We start from the raw sequence: 20248 nt of genomic DNA on the forward strand, positions 1-20248 counted from the left end.
TTAATTCCTTTTTTCCAATCCTCTTTTTCCTCCAAATTCCTAAAATTGTTTTCTTTTTGCTTCAAACAAAAAGATGGGGCAGTTTATTGGACTAGCACCTATAAAGTGAAACGAAATCAATCATTAAAAAAATTCTGAATCCTCAAAACTTGTGGATGATTTAAAAAGAAAACATCCCTAAGCTTGGGGAACCTTTTATTTTCTTTTGTTTATTTTATGATCTTTCTGCTTTCTTCTGCTTCTGTTAAAATAAGCATTCTTAGATTTAAACTTTAAAAATTCTGTTAAATTATACGTTTACATATAGCAGATAACATTTATTTCTAGGTCTAACTGAGAAAGAAAAGGATTTTCTTGCCACTCGTGAAAAGGAGAAAGGAAATGAAGCTTTCAACTCAGGAGATTATGAAGAAGCAGTGATGTATTATACCAGGTGAGCAGATGTTTGTTGGGGTTTAAACTTGCCTTTTAAAAAATGATAATGTTTTAATTGTTGAAACAATATAAATAAGCGAAAGTCTATGTCAGAATCTCTCAATGTATTGTACTTGTGATTTATCATATATTCACTTGTGTTTCTCCTATTTTTTCAATAATTTTTCTCAAACCTCTAAGCTCCCACTCCAATCCTACTTTTGACAGAAGACTTAACTTCCTATCTTGCAGAGAAAATAGAAGGCATCTGACAGGAATTCAACAGAAGGCCCATATGATATAGAAGTGAATAACTTGGGTTCCATTGTAGACTGCCTGGATTTACTTCTAGTACTTTGGTGCTCCTTCCTACCACAGGGCCTTTGCACATGCTGGGTACACCATCAAAAATGCTTTTCCCATGGCTGGTCTGAGTACAGTGGTGTTTACAACTAATTGATCACAACCAGTTACAGATTTCCTTGTTCCTTCTCCACTCCCACTGTTTCACTTGACTAGCCTTTAAAAGAGAAAAGGAAATTAAGAAAAAAAATGCTCTTCCCTCTTTCCATTATCTAGTTAATTCTGATTTATCCTTCAGATCTTAGTCTTCACCTTACTTCTTTGGAGAAGTCTTACTTCACCTTCCAAACTAGGTTAAGTCTCCATCTCACCCCATCCACCTCACCTCACAATTTATAGGCTCTTATAGCAGTCTTACCTCTCTTTGGAGCACTTGTCAGAAGTATAATTTAAGCTTGTGTGATTTGATAATAACTAGAATGTAAGATTTGTAACAGCAGAACCCATTTGTCGAGGATTTTTACACCATTGTATCCCCAAGGCCCAACAAAGTACCTGGTTCATAGTAGATGTTCAATAAATATGTATATGAACTTCTGAAGTTCTTAACAGCCTATGAAAAGTAGACTAAGTTTTAAAAATGTTGTTACAGATAAACTGTTCTTATAGAATCACTAATGCTACCTTAGCACTAAACTCTGTACAATCTTTTTTCCATCTATGGAAATAAGATAGATTTTTTTCAATGTTGTTGGTGTCTCTAAAGAAGTTTTCTCAGATTGTTTAAATGAAGATACGAGGTAAAGAGGATATATGATGGATCATTCATTCAGTACAGCCTCCCCTGTTCAGGCAGGTGGATGTCAGCCTTGATAACTGTTCTTTCTTTTCTTGTAGGTTTATACCAGAGATTCTCTTGTCTATTACAGGTTACAAAGCTCTTTTCTTCTTTTTTGAGGAGTCATATAGTTGAAGAATTAAAGCAGCATAGCATGATGGTTAAGGGAATTCAGACTACCACTTTCTGACCTTGGGCAGATTCTTTTTTTTTTTTTTTTTGAGACAGGGTCTCACTCTGTTATCCAGGCAAGAGTGCAGTGGTGTGATCATAGCTCACTGCAGCCTCAAACTCCTGGGCTCCAGGGATCCTCCCACCTCAGCCTCCTGAGAATACTGGGACTACAGGTGTAAGCCACCACACCTGGATAATTTTCTCTTGTGTTTTTCGTAGAGACAGGCTCTCATGATGTTGCCCAGGCTGGTCTCGAACCCCTGGCCTCAAGCCATGCTGTCACCTCGGTCTCCCAAAGTGCTGAGATTACAGGGGTGAGCCACCATGCCTGGCTTCAAAAAATGTGTTTGGTATTTGATATTTGATGTTAACTTACATCAACTGTTTTTTTTAAAGTGATCTATAGGTATTTATCTTTTTCTACCTTCATTTTTTATTCCAGTAACTAAAGCTCAGATTCCAGATCTATCAGTATTTAAATTCCCATAATGCCTCTAAAGCCTGAGTTAACTTTAAGGCTATTAACTGGATATTTAAGCATCTGTTTAAATATTGATTTAGTATGCTTGTAGAATTGTATTTTATTATTTTTGATAATATAGGCTGTATTTGTTTGCTAAGGTTGCCGTAACAAAGTACCGCAGACTGAGCGGCTTAAACGAGAGAAATTTCTTTTCTCACACTTCTGGAGGCTGGACGTTTGAGATCAAGGTGCTAGCAGGGTTGGTTTTTTCAAGGCCTCTCTCCTTGGCTTGTAGGTGGCCGTCTTCTCCCAGTGACTTCACAGTCTGTCCATACATGTATGTCCAAATATCTTCTTCTTATAAGGAAACCATTTTTATGGGATCTGGGCCCCCTCTCATGACTTCATTTCACCTTAATTAGCTTTTTAAAGACCCTATCTCCAAATACAGTCATGTTCTGAGATACTGTGGGGTTAGGACTTCAACATATGAATGTTGGGGGATACAATTCAGCCCACAGACAGGTTATAATTGTTTTATGTATAACTGAAGCTGAATTTCTCTACATTCTTATGTTTACCTTAGGCTTGCTTGTTGCCAGTAACTGTTTCTTTTCTAGGAGCATATCAGCGCTTCCCACTGTAGTTGCCTATAACAATCGAGCTCAAGCAGAAATCAAATTACAGAACTGGAATAGTGCTTTTCAGGATTGTGAAAAGGTCTTGGAGTTAGAACCTGGAAACGTAAAGGGTAAAAAATATTATAGAATTCTTTTACATTTACAGCAGGATCCATTAATAAAGACCATTTGTAGATACTTGTAATGTTTACATTAAAAATATTTCAGATAAACTCAAATTTCTGTACGTGAATCACCAACTTCATAAAGTTGCTTTTAAGTTGAACTTGTAAGTTAAGCCCCTGATTATTTGTACTGAAGTAGCTAATAATCCCAGAGGATTTAATAAAATACATATATATTTTAAAGAAGTATCTCAATAAACAAAAAACCAACAACAACAAAAATAAAATAAAAGAGAAGTATCTTGGCCAGGCACAGTGGCTCACACCTATAATCCCAAAATTTTGGGAGGCCAAGGTGAGACGATTGCTTGAGTCTAGGAGTTTGAGACCAGCCTGGGCAACACAGCAAAACTCTGTGTCTCAAAAAAAAAAACTCAAGCTTGCATTTGAACATTCTTTTTCTCCAAAAAAAAAATTAAGTATAACTTAATATAGATTTTCTGGTATTTATAAATATAATAAAATAATAAGCCCACACTGGACCTCTAGAACCTTCTCCCAGCTTCTTTGTGGATATTTCCCCCTAGGTGGCTATATATAATTTTGTTTGTTTGTATGTTTGTTTTTTTGAGACCGAGTCTCATTCTGTCACCCAGGCTGGAGTGCAGTGGCGTGATCTCGGCTCACTGCAACCTCTGCCTCCTGGATTCAAGTGGTTCTCCTGCCTCAGCCTCCCAAGTAGCTGGGACTATAGGCGTGCACCACCACGCCTGGCTAATTGTTGTATTTTTAGTAGAGAGACGGGGTTTCACCATGTTGGCCAGGCTGGTCTCGAACTCCTGACCTCAGGTGATCCACCTGCCTCAGCCTCCTAAAGTGCTGGGATTACAGGCGTGAGCTACCGCTCCCGCCTGTTTTTGTTTTTTTTGAGATAGGGTCTCACTCTGTCACCCAGCCTGGTGTGCAGTGGTGCAATCTTGGCTTACTGCAACCTCCACTTCCCAGTCTCAAGTGATCCTCCCACCTCAGCCTACCAAGTAGCTGGGACTACAAGCATGTGCCACCACACCCAGCTAATTTTGTTTGTATTTCTTGTAAAGATGGGGTTTCACTATGTCGCCCAGGCTGGTCTCAAACTCCTGAGCTCAAGTGATTACAGGCATGAGCCACCCAAAGTGCTGGGATTACAGGCATGAGCCACCAAGCCTGGCCTGCTATAAATAATTTAATTTTCATTTTAAATTAATAATTTGAATAACTTAATTCTAAATTAAATTTGTCCAAAACTGACTCTTTCTGCCAAAAACCTGCACTCTATTTTGATTCCCTGTCCCTCTGACTGACCACCTTGTCATGATTCAGGCCTGAAATATGCAAATCAGACTCTATTCTCCTTTTCTGTTATCAAGAAGGAGTCATTCCAAGAGGGAGTGACATACATTATAATAGACACGTTATATTTCTTTAAATTTTTATGGATTCAAATAAATATAAACACTTTTTTCACATGGAATGTATCCCTTTTTGCCTATAAACATGGTGGAGGTGGCAGAAGCCATGGGAGTACTAAGGGGAAGCATGGTGCATCACCTGCCACTGTCACTGCCATGGATTGCCCTCCATTTACCAATAAAGTCCTGTTGGGCCTGTGTTTTATGCAAGCTGGTCTCTGTCACAGAGTATGGCTGGGCTCCCAGCTTTAGGCAGCAGCCCACTGAAGGTTTTGCCAACCCCATACCACTGCTCTGCCAGGCCCCATGCCAAGCACTTTACATGTATTAACTCTGTTAATTTTAACAAAACTCTCGGCCGGGCGCAGTGGCTCATGTCTGTAATGCCAGCACTCTGGGAGGCCGAGGTGGGCAGATCACCTGAGGTTAGGAGTTCGAGACCAGCCTGGCCAACATGGCAAAACTCCATCTCTACTAAAAATTAAAAAAAAAAAAAATGGAGGGGTGCAGTGGCTCATGCTTGTAATCCCAGCCCTTTGGGAGGCTGAGGTGGGTGGATCACTTGAGGCCAGGAGTTCGAGACCAGCCTGGCCAATGTGGTGAAACCCCATCTCTACTAAAAACACAAAAAATTAGCTGGGCATGGTGGCAGGCACCTGTAATCCCAACAACTTGGGAGGCTGAGGCAGGAGAATCACTGGAACCCAGGAGGCAGAGGTTGCAGTGAGCTGAGATCACGCCACTGCACTCCAGCCTGGGCGACAGAACGAGAATCCATCTCAAAAAAACCCATAATAAATTTAAAAAAAAATTGCTAGACATGGTGGTGGACACCTGTAGTCCCAGCTACTTGGGAGGCCGAGGCAGGAGAATTGCTTGAACCTGGGAGGCAGAGGTTGTACTGAGCTGAGATCACGCCACTGCACTTCAGCCTAGGCGACAAAGCAAGACTCTGTTTCAAAATAAATAAATAAATACAGAATATGTTAGCATTAGGTAAAGCTGAGTTAAGGGACACAGGAACTCATTGTACTATCTCTGCAACTTTTCTGTAAATCTCCAATTATTCCAAAATAAAAAGTTTTAAAAAAGGATAATCGTTATGTCATGAATATTTCTTCATGGAAATTCCCTTCAGAAATCTGTGTAGCAATAGCAATAGCTAAATTTTATTTAAAGTGCAGTGCTACAATTTTAATTAAATTTATAACAAAATGATTTCTCATTTAGATTTTCATAGCTCATTCTAACACTAAAATTCAAATTGGTCAAATTTATAATTATGTTTTAAAATAGCATATTAAAATACGTCAGATAAAAGTTCTCACTTTTCAGGCAGGTGCGGTGGCTCATGCCTGTAATCCCAGCACTTTGGGAGGTTGGGGCAGGCGGATCACGAGGTCAGGAGATCGAGACCATCCTGGCTAACACGGTGAAACCCCGTCTCTACTAAAAACACCAAAAAAAATTAGCTGGATGTGGTGGCATGAGCCTGTAGTCCCAGCTACTTGGGAGGCTGAGGCAGGAGAATCGCTTGAACCCGGGAGGCAGAGGTTGCAGTGAGCCGAGATTGTGCCACTGCACTCCAGCATGGGCAACAGAGCAAGACTCTGTCTCAAAAAAAAAAAAAAAAAAATTCTCACTTTTCAGAATTACCAAACTTGATTCTTTTTCAAAGTAATGACTTATTACACAAAGTTCTCCTTATATAATAGTTAATGATGAGTCTAGAGAGGCATTCATTGTCAGTATTAAATAATTACCAAATTATACATTGAAACGTACCCAAAAAATCAAATGCGAATTATCAAAGTGCTTAATTTCTGGACCTAACTGACTTAATCATCAGGATTCTCTCAGTTCCCTATGCTAAGTCACTCCTTCTAATCATTTTAGAGATTGCTATATAGATGTCTCTAATGAGCCATATTCTGAGCTAGATGCTGGTCAGTAATATACTTTTTTTTTTTTTTTTTTTTTTTTGGAGACAGAGTCTTGCTCTGTCACCCAGGCTGGAGTACAGTGGCACAATCTTGGCTCATTGCAACCTCCACCTCCCAGGCTCAAACAATTCTCCTGCCTCAGTCTCCCGAGTAGCCGGGATTACAGATGTGTGCCACCATGCCAAGCTAATTTTTTTTGTATTTTTAGTAGAGATGGGATTTTGCCATGTTGGCCAGGCTGGTCTTGAACTCCTGGCCTCAAGTGATCTGCCCACCTCAGGCCCCCAAATTGTTGGGATTACAGGTGTGAGCCACTGTGCCTAGCCAATATACTAAATTTTGATAAGGGATTTTACGTTTTCAAAAAGTGGCTAAATAATACTCGCCATAATTATAAGAAGGAAAGGATTATTATCAGTGAAAATCATTCCGATATTGCAATACAGTGTGTTGCCTGTGAAGGGTTGAGGTATGAAATCTCTTAGTCCTTGGAAAAGCTGGAGGGGCCTGGGGCCGCCAGAGGGCCAGAGGGTTGTTATAGAGGGGACAGCTGGCTGATGTAGCCTCTTTTATGTACCTCAGTGTCATCTCCTATGTGTGTATCAACATGAAAAAGGGTGTAGTTGAGCTTTGGGTAATTACATCCTAAAGTATTCTGTGCTGCTCATATTCTTCCACTTGCCAAATATGTTGTAACCATAATGCCACATATTAAAAAACATAACTTTTATATTGGTAAATTTTCAGCTCTTCTGCGTCGTGCTACTACATATAAACATCAAAACAAGCTCCTGGAAGCTATAGAAGATTTGAGTAAAGTACTAGATGTTGAGCCTGATAATGATTTGGCCAAGGTAAGTATAGAATGTGATTTCTCACCTAATTCTGTAGTTGGCTGTTTCTGTATTTATTTTAAAGTGGTATCAATCTTGCCAAACAAATTATGTTGAAGATCAGGTCACAGCTTTAAAAGGTAGGTATATTCCAGACACCCCAAAACGTTAACATCTATTTGAAGTGGAAGAAAGCAGAATCTTAAAATTTTTTTTCAAAACTATAAATCTTCCTCTGAAAGACAAATATCAATTTTTCTTTTTCCTATAGTGTTGTAGGCAATGTTTTTCTCTGAGCCATGTGGAGTGGTATAGAAGGTACCTTCCTAGGTAGGATTAGGGGTGAACTCCGTGGCCATTGAAGAGTGTTTCTCTTTGTAATGAGCATGGTAGCATTTGCTACCTGACTGAGCAGACTGACTCAGTTATACACTTAGGGGATCTGTATTCACGCCTAAAGAGTAGAGGTAAGTGTCAAGAACTGAGATTTTCCCCCGCTTACAAATGAACAAGGTGGCCTACCAGAGGATACAAGATATCCTGAGTCAAACACGAAAAGACTTTGTTACTCCAAGCAGATGAGCTTCACGTTCATGTCAGTTCCCCTTGCTCCCAAGTCCCACAGGGGTGACATAGAGTGGCCCAGATGGATGTTGCACACTCAATGGATTTATGTGATGGCTGACAAATCAAAAATTTAGGAAACCAGCTGGGTGCAGTGGCTCATGTCTGTAATCCCAGCTCTTTGGGAGGCTGAGGCAGGCAAATCACCTGAGGTCAGGAGTTCAAGACCAGCCTGGCCAACACTGCACTCCAACCGGGGCAATAGAGTGAGACTCCATCTCAAACAAACAAAAATTTAGGAAACCTGCTTCTTTTATGATGGGGTATAAGCAAACCTGCCCAATCTCTGCTCCATAGGGAAGCATCACCTTTATTACACTGGAGAGCCAACACACCTGCCCTCTCTGCTGCAGATGAATACTATTTCTGTTTGCCAAGGTTGTTCTCAGTACAAACATCCTTAGAGATGTCCAGAAAGAAGGTGGTTTAGTGCCTCTGCTGGCAGTATAGTCAGAAATAAGAGAAACCCATGGAGAAATTGTTACTAAGTTTCCACATACACCTATTGGGTTACCTATCCCACTGTCTCTGAGTGGCAGCTAATGGTCCTAGAATATCAGCTGCTTTTGTCAAGTCAACATTTTAGGTTTAGGTTTAGGGCCTGGCTTAGTATTTCCTTTTTGTAATGGTTATGTTTATTTATTTTTGAGACAGGGCCTTGCTCTGATGCCTCAACTGTAGTGTGGTGGGAACATGGCTCACTGCAGCCTCCACCTCCTAGGCTCAAGCAATCCTGCCATCTCAGCCTCCTGTGTAGCTGAGACCACAGGTGCACGCCACCTCCCAAAGTGCTAGGATTACAGGCATGAGCCATTGTGCCTGGTTTCAAATGCATTTTTATCTTAACCATATGCAAAGATTAACTCAAAATGGATCATATACTTTTTGATGTAAGATATAAAATATAAAAATTCTAGAAGAAAACGTAAGAGAAAATCTTTATGACCTTAGACAAATATTTCTTATGTAAGACATGAAAAGTACAATCCATAAAAGAAAAAGTTGATATATTGGACTTCATCAAAATTTAAAACATCTACTTTTCAAAGACACTATTAGAAGAATAAAAGACAAGCCACAGCTGGGCACGGTGGCTCACACCTGTAATCCAAGCACGTTAGGAGGCTGAGGCAGGCAGATCACTTGATCCCAGGAGTTTAAGACCAGCCTGGGCAAGACAGCTGAATTTCATCTCCACAAAAAATTTAAAAAGTTAGCCAGACATGGTGGTGTGGGCCTGTAGTCCCAGCTACTCGGGAGGCAGGGGTGGGAGGATAATTTGAGCCCAGGAGGTCAAGGCTGCAGTGAGCTGTGATTGCACCACTGTACTCCAGCCGGGGCAGCAGAGGGAAACCCTGTCTCAAAAACAACAACAACAACAACAACAAAACAAAACAAACAAAAAAGCCACAGACCACAGACTGGGAGAAAATATTTGAAAATCGTGTATCCAACAAAGGATGATATATCTATTTTTCATCAGAGTCAGCATAAAATATTTCAGAATTTTCAGCATTACTCTAAAATAGTAATGTGGGCTGGGTGTGGTAGCTCACGCCTGTAATCCCAGAACTTCAGGAGGCTGAGGTGAGAGGATTGCTTGATCCCACGGTTTGAGACTAGACTGGGCAACATAGTGAGACCTCATCTCTATATTTTAAATAAACAAACAGCATATGTAGCATGATTTCATTTGTGTAAAACTGTACATCTCTGTGGGTATATATGCATAGAAACATCTAGAAAGATGATTATCAAAATGTTAATAGTAGTATCTGAATGGCAAGATTTTAGGTGATTTTTTCTTTATTTTTTATACTTGTTACACTGCTTTTTGTGTGTGTGTGTGTTTTTTTTACAGTGGACATGTATGATTACAATCAAAGGCCACCAAAAAAAAGCCTTGTCTTAGTTGTATTCATTTTTCAACATCTTTCTGTTTTTAACCTGAAAGAATGGTTATATTTATTATTAGAGGAAAATATTTTCTTTAATATGGTAATTATGTTGCAGAAAACCTTGTCAGAGGTTGAAAGAGATCTGAAAAACTCTGAAGCTGCATCTAAGACTCAAACCAAAGGGAAAAGGATGGTTATTCAGGAAATAGAAAACTCCGAAGATGAAGAAGGAAAAGACAGCGGAAGAAAACATGAAGATGGCGGTGGAGATAAGAGTAAAATATTTTTTCTATTTAGGTTATGTAAAAAACTGCCTTTTAATATGATGAGCTGGCTCAACTTTTCTATTCGTACAGAAATTCGTAATCTATCAGTTTTTCTAGCTTTGCCTTGTAAATTCACAAGCCAGTTTCGCTCATCTTTTTCTTAATACAGCTTGGTAGAATCTCTCAAACCCATTTTCCTTCTTAACCTGTCACCTTTTTCTAGTGCTCAGTTTAATTCCTGGTCACCACCTTTAAATGTAAATGGCTGTGTTTATTTGACGCAGACCATTTGCAAGTGAACTTTAAATATCTCTCTTCGATAATTGTTTTGTATATATCTACTTGATTGCAAACAAATGTGTTGGTTTCAAAACAGGTATGGGTAGCCCCATTTATATGCCAAAAATGAATGTATTACTAGAAAATTGCTATGTGTGTCTTTCAAAAATATTTTAAATATGCAAAAGAAATAAGTATAATTTAACACTTGAAACAATATTTTAAGAGAATCTAGACTAGATAAAGGGTTATCTTCATAATATAAAACATCGGAAGTTTTGTCAACTTTGAGGGGAAAGATTTGCCTCCTCACTTGACAAGGGACATAAAAACTTTTCCCTCCGTCAGCTGGGCGCGGTGGCTCACACCTGTAATCCCAGCATTTTGGGAGGCCAAGGTGGGTGCATCATGAGGTCAGGAGTTCAAGACCAGCCTGGCCAACATGGTGAAACCCTGTCTCTCCTCAAAATACAAAAATTAGCTGGGTGTGATGGCATGCACCTGTAATCCCAGTTACTCAGGAGGCTGAGGCAGGAGAGTGGCTTAAACCCGGGAGGCGGAGGTTGTGGTGAGCCAAGATGGTGCCACTGCACTCCAGCCTGGGCAATAGAGCGAGACTCCATCTCAAAAAAAAAAAAGAAAGAAAAAAAGATTTTTCCCTCCTTCTTGAGAACACCTGAGCAACTGGCAGTGGCGGGGCAGTGGAGGGGGGAGATATTATCAATTTTGAAAATCATTCACAAGTAAAAATCAACTTGTAAGTAATTTGACAGAATATTCTAATTTTGAGAGAGATACAAAATGTTCAGTTCATTCAATTTTAAAAATAAAGAACGAGTTTTACTTTTTTTAAGTGACAAAAAATAATGCAATGTATACACTTCAGATTAAAATACAATCAGTTAAGACTGGATAAAGACAAAGGAACAGAAAGGGAGGAAGCGAGAAAGAGGAAGACAATCAGAGAGGTGAGAAGGAAGAGAGAACATAAAAAGGATTGAAAAGGGAGAAATTAAGGTAACCAGTTTTTCAAGGATTCAGGCTTGCCTTTTAGCCAGATTGTAAATACGATCTGGCAGCAAATCTTCTTAGGGTTTATATTGAGCTTTGCATAATTAACCATATGTCTTACAGTTAAAGGAAACCATTTTAAATCTTATCTGAAGTGAGATGAAGTATAAACTATATTACTTCCTATTATTTTAAAATTGTTATTTTAAAATTTTATATATAGCAAAAATGGACCTTTTGAATATACAGTTCTAATACATGTACGGTTTCATGTAACCATCACCATAGTCAGGATACAGAACAGTTCTACCACCCAAAAAGGCCTTCTTGCTGTCCTTTCAGTGAAACCCTTCCCTCACCCCAGCTCTTCTCTATTCCTATAGCTTTACCTTTTCCAGAATGTCCTATAAATGGAACTGGAAAGTATGTCACCTTTTGAGTCTAGCTTCCTTCACTTAGCATGTCACTGAGATTCATTCATGTAGCTGCATGTATCATTGTCTCATTCCTTTTTACTGCTGAGTAGCATTCCATTAATAGTTGTACCAAAGTTTATACATTCGGTTATTCAAGGACGTTCAGGTTATTTCCAGTGTTCACTAATCATGAGTAAAAACTGCTATACACACTCATTTGCAGGTTTTTGTGTAAACATATGTTTTCATTTCCCCTGAGTAAATAGCTAAGAGTGGGACTGCTGGGTCATACGGCAAGTATATGTTTAACTTTATTAGAAGTTGCCTGACTGTTTTCCAGAGTGGCTATACCATTTTGCATTGCCATTAGTAACATATGAGAGTTCTAGATGCTTCTCGTCCTTGCCAGCATTTGGTATTGATTTTTTTTTCCCTTTTTACCCATTCTATTAGGTGTATAGTGGTTTCTCATCAGTTTTAATTTGCATTTTCCTGATGAGAATCTTTTTATGTGCTCATTTACCATCTCTATATTACTTTTTGTGAAGTGTCTCTTCAAATTATTCCACCAATTTTCAAAAATTGGGTTGTTGTTTTCCTACTGTTAAGTCCTGAGAATTCTTTTTATAATCTTGATGCAAGGTCTTAAAATTTTTTTGTCTGTAGCTTTTTTCATTCTTTTAACAGTCTTTTACAGAGCAAAGGTTTTTCATTTTGTAGAAGTACAATTTATCCAGTTTTTTAAATGGACTGTGCTTTTAATGTTATATCGATGAACACTTTGCCTAAGTCAAAGTCATGAAGATTTTCTTGTAAGTTTTTCTTTTTCAGAGATAGGGTCTTGCTCTGTTGTTCGGGCTAGAGTGCAGAGGTGTGATCATGGCTCACTACAGCTATGATCACTCTTTATTATTTTCTTCCTTCTGCTTGTTTTTATGTTCATTTGCTTCTCTTTTTCTTTTTGAGATGGAGTCTCGCCATTTCGCCCAGGCTGGATTCAAGCTCCTGGGCCAAAGATTCTCCCACCTCAGGCTCCCGAGTAACTGGGACTATAGGCACGCCACCGCACTCAGCTTGCTCCTCTTTTTCTAAGATAGTTTCTCAAGACAGAAGCTTGGAATATTTATTTGAGAATTTCTCCTCCAAATATAAGCAGTGGATGCTGTAAGTTTCTTTCTGATAGAAAGAATATAATTTTTAAGCCAGGCACAGTGGCATGCACTCATAGTCCCAGGGAGCTCAGGAGGCTGAGGGTTGCTTAAGGCCAGAAGTTCAATCCCAGCCTGGGCAACATAATGAGACCCCATCTTTTTTTTTAGAAAAATAATATAATAGAAATTTTAAGACCAGTAAGTTCCCTTTTATCAGAAAAGTAAATTGAGATGAAGTAGAATAAATAGCCGGAAACTCAGACATAATCTTTTCATCTTAAAATGAAATGAAATCAATTGAACTAGTTTACATTCACCTCTAGTTACATTGAACTAGTTACATTCAAACAAGTTACATATCAAACACTCATTGTTTGATAGAGTGTGAAAAGAGGTGCTAGAGCCTTGGACACAAGAGAAGCAACCCCAGTCACTTTTAGGAAAATCATGTTAAAGCCCAGAGGAAAGTTATCAAGTTGGAATCTTTACATGTGGTTCTCCATCTCATCACATTCCGGGAAAGAATTCCCAGTCATTATGGGGTATGTTCCAGGACCATGGAAAAAGGCAGCAATTTGTGTTTTTTAACCTTGGCTGGTAATGCTGTCCCTTTATGATCTCCACTCGGGTTGGCCAGGCCCAGTTCATCCCGACTGGGGTATAACATAACTGATGAATTTAATTTAACAACTGACAATTATTGAGCACCTACTCTGTGTCAGGTGCTGAGATAAGACAATTGATAGGCTTTCTTTGCCTCTCCTTCTAAGGGCCAGTATTAACAAATTGCCTATTGGCCAGGATGATTACACCTGGGGATTTGAGTTCATGGGCTTTTTCCTGGAAGCTCCCTATCTGTTTGCCTTCTCTAGTAGAGATCACTTAGAAGGAAGAAGTGGCCATTACCATACAGCTGTAGCTGTCGAAGAGTTTGGTATTTATTCCATCTATCTCCTTACAGAGACGCAATCAGAGGAAAGTGAGCATCTACCCTCCCTTGCAGTGCTGTTGGTGTTGCTACTTAAAAATGAAAGCTAAGAAAATTAAAGTCACTCACAAACAGAAGAATAAATATAGATCAGTATTTCTCTTGTGCTAGAACTGGCAGGATCAGGAGGGTGGAAGTCAGGGATTTCCAGGAGTTCAAACAATCAACAAAATCATAAAGGTGAATAATTTTGATTATGTGAAAATGAAAAACGTGTATGTTAGGCGCCATAAAAAAAACTAAAAGACAAATGACAAACTAGGAAAGATGGCAAAGGGTTGATAACCTTATAATATGAAAAGTTTCTACAAAACAATAAGAAAAAGATGAGGTGCTAGTACAAAACTGGGCGAAGCATACAGACAAATCACTAATGAAGAAATAGAAATGATCAGTAATCTTTGTATTACTCATAAAAATGAAAATCAAATAGATTCTTTTTCTTTCCTATCAAATTGGCTGAGATAGAAAAAATAGTACCCTTTGTTGTCAAAAGTGAGGTAAGATAAGCATTAAAAATATTTTAATATAATTTATATATAGTAAAATCATCCTTTTCAAATTCAGTGAATTTTAGTATATTCATGAAGTTGTGCAACTATCACCACGATCTAATTTCAGAATATTTTTATCATCCCCAAAAGAAATTCCATACCCATTGGCAGTTACTGCCCATTTTACCCTTCCCCTGGCCCCTGGCAACCACTAGTCTACTTTTGTTTGTATGGATTTGCCTATCTTGAGTATTTCATACAAATGGAATCATAGTATGTAGACTTTTATATCTGTCTTTCACTTAATGTTTTCAAGGTTCATCTATGTTGCATCTTGCATTAGTACTTCATTCCTTTTTATGCAGAAATAATATTCCACTGTGTAGATAATACCAGATTTTCTTTATTCACCAGTTGATGGACCTTTGGGTTGTTTCCACTTTTTGGCTATTATGAATAATGCTGTCATGAACGCTCATGTACAGATTTTTGTTTGAACAGATGTGTTAGATTTTCTTGTGCATTATTTGGGAGTGGAATTGCTGGATGATACACTAACTCTGTGTTTAACTTTGAGGAAATGCAGACTGTTTTCCAAAGTAGCTATCCCATTTTACATTCCCACCTGCAATAAGGGTTCCAATTTATTTACATATTTGTCAGCACTTGTTATTGTCTGCCTTTTTGGCTATAGCCATCTTAATGGGCATGTAGTGGTAACTCCTTACGGTTTTAATTTGCATTTTCCTAAGAACTAATTATGTTGACTGTCTCTTCAATCCCTATGGGCTATTTGTATATCCTCTTTGGAGAAATGTCTATTCAAGTTCTTTGCCTTTTTTTTTTTTTTTTTTCTTGAGATGGAGTTTCACTCTTGTTGCCCAGGCTGGAGTGCAATGGCATGATCTTGGCTCACTACAACCTCCGCCTCCCAGGTTCAAGCAATTCTCCTGCCTCAGCCTCCCGAGTAGCTGGGATTACAGGCTCCGACCACCATGCCTGGCTAATTTTTTGTATTTTTAGTAGAGATGGAGTTTCATCATGTTGGCCAGGCTGGTCTTGAACCCCTGACCTCAGGTGATCCACCTGCCTTGGCCTCCCAAAGTGCTGGGATTACAGATGTGAGCCACTGCGCTCAGCCTCTTTGCCCATTTTTAATTGTGTTATTTATCTTTTTACTGTTGAGTTGTAAGCATTTTTTATATATTCTAGATACTAGACCCTTATTAAATATGATTTGCAAATACTTTTCCCATTCTGTGGGCTTTTAAGTTTTTTGATAATTTCCTTTGATGCAGAAGTTTTTTGTTTTTTTTTTTTAGGGTACAGCAACTCATTTTGACTTTATTTTTTTATTATACTTTAAGTTCTAGGGTACATGTGCACAACGTGCAGGTTTGTTACATATGTATACATGTGCCATGTTGGTGTGCTGCACCCATTAACTTGTCATTTACATTAGGTATATCTCCTAATGCTATCCCTCCCCCCTACTCCAACCCCATGACAGGCCCCGGTGTGTGATGTTCCTCTTCCTGTGTCCAAGTGTTCTCATTGTTCAATTCCCACCTATGAGTGAGAACATGCAGTGTCTGGTTTTCTGTCCTTGCGATAGTTTGCTGAGAATGATGGTTTCCAGCTTCATCCATGTCCCTACAAAGGACATGAACTCATCCTTTTTTATGGCTGCATAGTATTCCATGGGGTATATGTGCCACATTTTCTTAATCCAGTCTATCATTGATGGACATTTGGGTTGGTTCCAAGTCTTTGCTATTGTGAATAGTGCCACAATAAACATACGTGTGCATGTGTCTTTATAGCAGCATGATTTATAATCCTTTGAGTATATCCCCAGTAATGGGATGGCTGGGTCAAATGGTATTTCTAGTTCTAGATCCTTGAGGAATCGCCACACTGTCTTCCACAATGGTTGAACTAGTTTACAGTCCCACCAACAGTGTAAAAGCATTTCTATTTCTCCACATCCTCTCCAACACCTGTTGTTTCCTGACTTCTTAATGATCGCCATTCTAACTGGTGTGAGATGGTATCTCATTGTGGTTTTGATTTGCATTTCTCTGATGGCCAGTGATGATGAGCATTTTTTCATGTGTCTGTTGGCTGTATAAATGTCTTCTTTTGAAAAGTGTCTGTTCATATCCTTTGCCCACTTTTTGATGGGGTTGTTTGTTTTTTTCTTGTAAATTTGTTTGAGTTCTTTGTAGATTCTGGATATTAGCCCCTTGTCAGATGAGTAGATTGCAAAAATTGTCTCCTATTTTGTAGGTTGCCTGTTCACTCTGTTGGTAGTTTCTTTTGCTGGATGCACAAGTTTTTAATTTTTATATGAAGTCCAATTTATTTTTTTTCAGAGCCCCCCTTAAGAAAGATTTTTTTCAGATTTTTTTCTTTTGTTGCTTGTACTTTTGATACCATATATAAGAATCCATTGTCAAATCCAAGGTTTAAAAACTTACTCCTGTGTTTTATTTCTTTTTCCTTCCTTCCTTGCTTCCTTCCTTCCTTCCTTCCTTCCTTTTTTTAGACAAGGTCTTACTCTGTTGCCCAGACTGAAATGCAGAGTGGCACAATCATAGCTCACTGCAGCCTCTAACTCCTGGGCTCAAGTGATCCTCCTACCGCAGCCTCCCAGGTAGCCTGGACTACAGGCACATGGCAGCATCCCTGCCTAATTTTTTCATTTTTGTTTTTTGTAGAGACAGGGGTCTCACTGCGTTACTCAGGGTGGTCTTGAACCCCTGGGCTCAAGACATTCTCCCACCTCAGCCTCCCAAAGTGCTGGGATTACAGGCATGAGCCACTGTGCCTGGGCAACTCCTGTGTTTTTCTAAGATTTTTTGATTTTAGCTCTTGTACTTAGGTTATTGGGTTATTGATCCATTTTAATTCTTATATACAGTGTGAGGTAAATGTGTGTGGTATTACATATGTGTGTGTGTATATCCATATATATATGTTTTTTGGTCATAGTTCCTGATTTATACAACTCCCATAGCCCTTGTTACAGACTTTTGTCATAATGCTGGCTATCTGAGGCTTCAGGAAACAATCTCTCCAGATCTCCTTTCACCTTCCCCAAGGCAGGACTCTAATCTTACTCTGCCTTTCTGATTGTGGGTCAGAAGACCCTCCCCAGAGAGGGTCCTGCCACATACTCTGAGGGAAGGAATGCTGACTTCAAAAATTTTCCTTCCGATAGCTGAACACAGGGAGGTTCCTGGAAGGTGCCTGGCCACCCTAGGCACCTCTTCCTCTGTAACCCTTGCAGTATCCTTTGTAATAAGCCATTAAACATGTTGTCTGGAGTTCAGTGAGCTGCTCCAGCAAATTAATTGAACTCAAAGAGGGGGGGTCATGGGAACCCTAACTTGAAACCTGTTGGTGAGAAGTTCTGGAGGCCCGGACTTGTAACTGGTGTCTGGAGTAGGAGACAGCCTTGGGGACTAAGCCCTCATCCTGTGGAATCTGACACTATCTCCAGGCATATAGCATCAGAACTGAACTGGAAGATGCTCAGCTAGTATCCGCTGCTTGGTGCCTGGGGATAAACCCTCACACATTTGGTCACAGAAGTCTTCTATGTTGATGATTATTGTGGTGGTGTGAGAGTAGAGGAAAAACAGTTTGTGAGAGTTTTTCCAAAAGAGCGTCCAACTTAGTTTTGTTTTCTGTTTTGTTTTTAGTATGTGGAAATCCAGTTGTCACATCACCATTTGTTAAAAAAAAAAAACAAAAAACAAACAAAAAAAACCTGTTCTTTTCCTACTGAATAGACTTGGCACCCTTGTCAAGAATCAATTGGCCATAGATGTATGGGTTTACTTATCAACTCTCAGTTCCTTTCCACTGGTCTATGTGTCTTTCCTTATGCCAATACTACACTGTTTTGATTACTCTAGCTTTTAGTAAGTTTTGAAATCCAGAAGAGTGAGACTGGGTGCAGTGGCTCACGCCTGTAATACTAGCACTTTGGGAGGCTGAGGCCAGAAGTTCAAGGCTATATTGAGCCTACCACTGCACTCCAGCCTTGGTCTTTGTGCTGGTTAATACTGAGTGTTAACTTGATTGGATTGAAGGATACAAAGTATTGATCCTGGGTGTGTCTGTGAGGGTATTGCTGAAAGAGATTAACATTAAGTCTGGTGGGCACAATCTAATCAGCTGCCAGCGAATATAAGCAGGCAGAAAAACATGAAAGGAGAGACTGGCCTAGCCTCCCAGCAGCCTACATCTTTCTCCCGTGCTGGGTGCTTCCTGCCCTCGAACATTAGACTCCAATTTCTTCAGTTTCGAGACTTGGACTAGCTCTCCTTGCTCCTCAAGCTTGCAGACAGCCTATTGTGGGAACTTGTGATTGTGTAAGTTAATACTGAATAAGCTTATATATATATATATCTCCTATTAGTTCTGTCCCTCTAGAGAAACCTGACTAGTATAGATTTTAGTACCCGGAGTGGTTCCAGAGGAACAGAATATTAAGGATGCAGTTCTTTCGTTGGTTTTGGGGTTTCTGGAGTTGGCTACTTAATATGATTAGACCCAAAAATGCTAAGGACTCTACTTCTAATAGTATGGAGAACACTGATAGTCCTTGGTGTGAACTCTTTAGAGAGTTATGCAAAATAAATGCATTTGACACTCCTGATTCATCACTCATGAGAGGCAAGGAGTTTAGTGACTCTATACATGGTTCCTTTGACCATATGTGGAGAACCAAGGAACATAATGAAGCTGGTTGGTTGCTCCTAAGTTAAGTGGACAAAGTAGTGAAAGAAAATGAACTCAGGGATTCTGTCTCTCAGCTTCAGAAGCAGATACTGAGCCTCAAATCTGCCAAGATTGCCCTGAGTGAGAGTCTTATCTCCTGTAGAGAAAGAGCTGAAATTGTGGAAAAACAGACACAAGCTCTCATCATGCGAGTGGCTGACCTGCAACAAAAGGTGCGTGCACAGCTTTGCCAGGTGTCTACCGTTAAAATAAGGGCATTGATTGGAAAAGAATGGGACCCTACAACTTGGAATGGGGATGTGTAGGAGGACCTTGATGAAACTGGGGACACTGAATTTGTAAACTCTGATGAACCTTTCTTTTGCCAGAAGGAACAGATTCCCCATACCCAGTAGTGGCAACATCCCCTCCCTGATCCATGCTGCCATCAGCCTTTCCACCTTTGTCTGAGGAGATAAATCCTGCACTGCCTGACGCAACAGTGATGGCCTCCCCTGAGACAGTTGCCAGGCAAGGTAATGTTGATTCTCCTCAGAAGCCACCCCCAACAACCTTGTTTGCTTCTAGACCAAAGTCCTGCCAGGGACCTCTGGCCAGCCCCTAGAGGTGAGGTTGAGAGTGTGACCCATAAGGAGGTGCGCTACACTCAAAAATAACTGAGTTCTCTAATTTATATAAACAGAAATCTGGAGAACAGGCATGGGAATGGATATTAAGGGTGTGGGATAATGGTGGAAATAACATAGAGTTGGATCAGGCTGAATTTATTGATTTGGGCCCATGAAGTAGGGACTCTGCTTTTAATGTTGCAGCTTGGAGAGTAAAAAAAAAAAAAAAGGTTATAATAGTTTATTTGCTCGGTTAGCTGAATTATGGATTAAAAGATGGCCCACTGTGAGCCAGCTGGAAATGCCTGATCTCCCTTGGGTTAATATAGAGGAAGGGATCCAAAGGCTTAGGGAGATTGGGATGGTGAACTGGATTAGTCACTTTAGACTGACTCATCTTCTATATACCCTTGATGAATGCCTTGGAAAATAGATTTGTGAGGGGAGTACCTGCATCTTTGAAGAGCCGTGTAATTGCTCTTCTCTGTATGTCAGATCTAACAGTGGCAACTGCAGTCACTCACCTACAAAATTTAAATACAATGGGAATAATTGGATCCTGAGGTGGCAGGAGCCAAGTGGTAGCACTCAACCGTC

The 20248-nt window shown here is 39.6% G+C and overlaps 1 protein-coding gene across 5 annotated transcripts in view; it reads left to right on the top strand.

The window, feature by feature from the left end:
• SPAG1 (sperm associated antigen 1) overlaps positions 1 to 20248 on the top strand; it is an 83599-nt gene that overhangs the window by 26432 nt on the left and 36919 nt on the right. For all 5 annotated transcript variants that reach the window (XR_010159295.1, XM_009455725.4, XM_016959725.4 and 2 more), the window contains exons 7-10: positions 328 to 433; positions 2813 to 2943; positions 7079 to 7185; positions 9802 to 9961. Coding sequence is in view for 4 of the 5 variants with exons in the window: in XM_009455725.4 (XP_009454000.2) it covers positions 328 to 433; positions 2813 to 2943; positions 7079 to 7185; positions 9802 to 9961 (504 nt within the window). In the remaining variant the exon portion in view is untranslated. The remainder of the gene's footprint in view (positions 1 to 327; positions 434 to 2812; positions 2944 to 7078; positions 7186 to 9801; positions 9962 to 20248) is intronic.

This window comes from Pan troglodytes, chromosome 7, assembly GCF_028858775.2.
Source record: "Pan troglodytes isolate AG18354 chromosome 7, NHGRI_mPanTro3-v2.0_pri, whole genome shotgun sequence".
In the NCBI taxonomy this organism is placed as follows: domain Eukaryota; kingdom Metazoa; phylum Chordata; class Mammalia; order Primates; family Hominidae; genus Pan; species Pan troglodytes.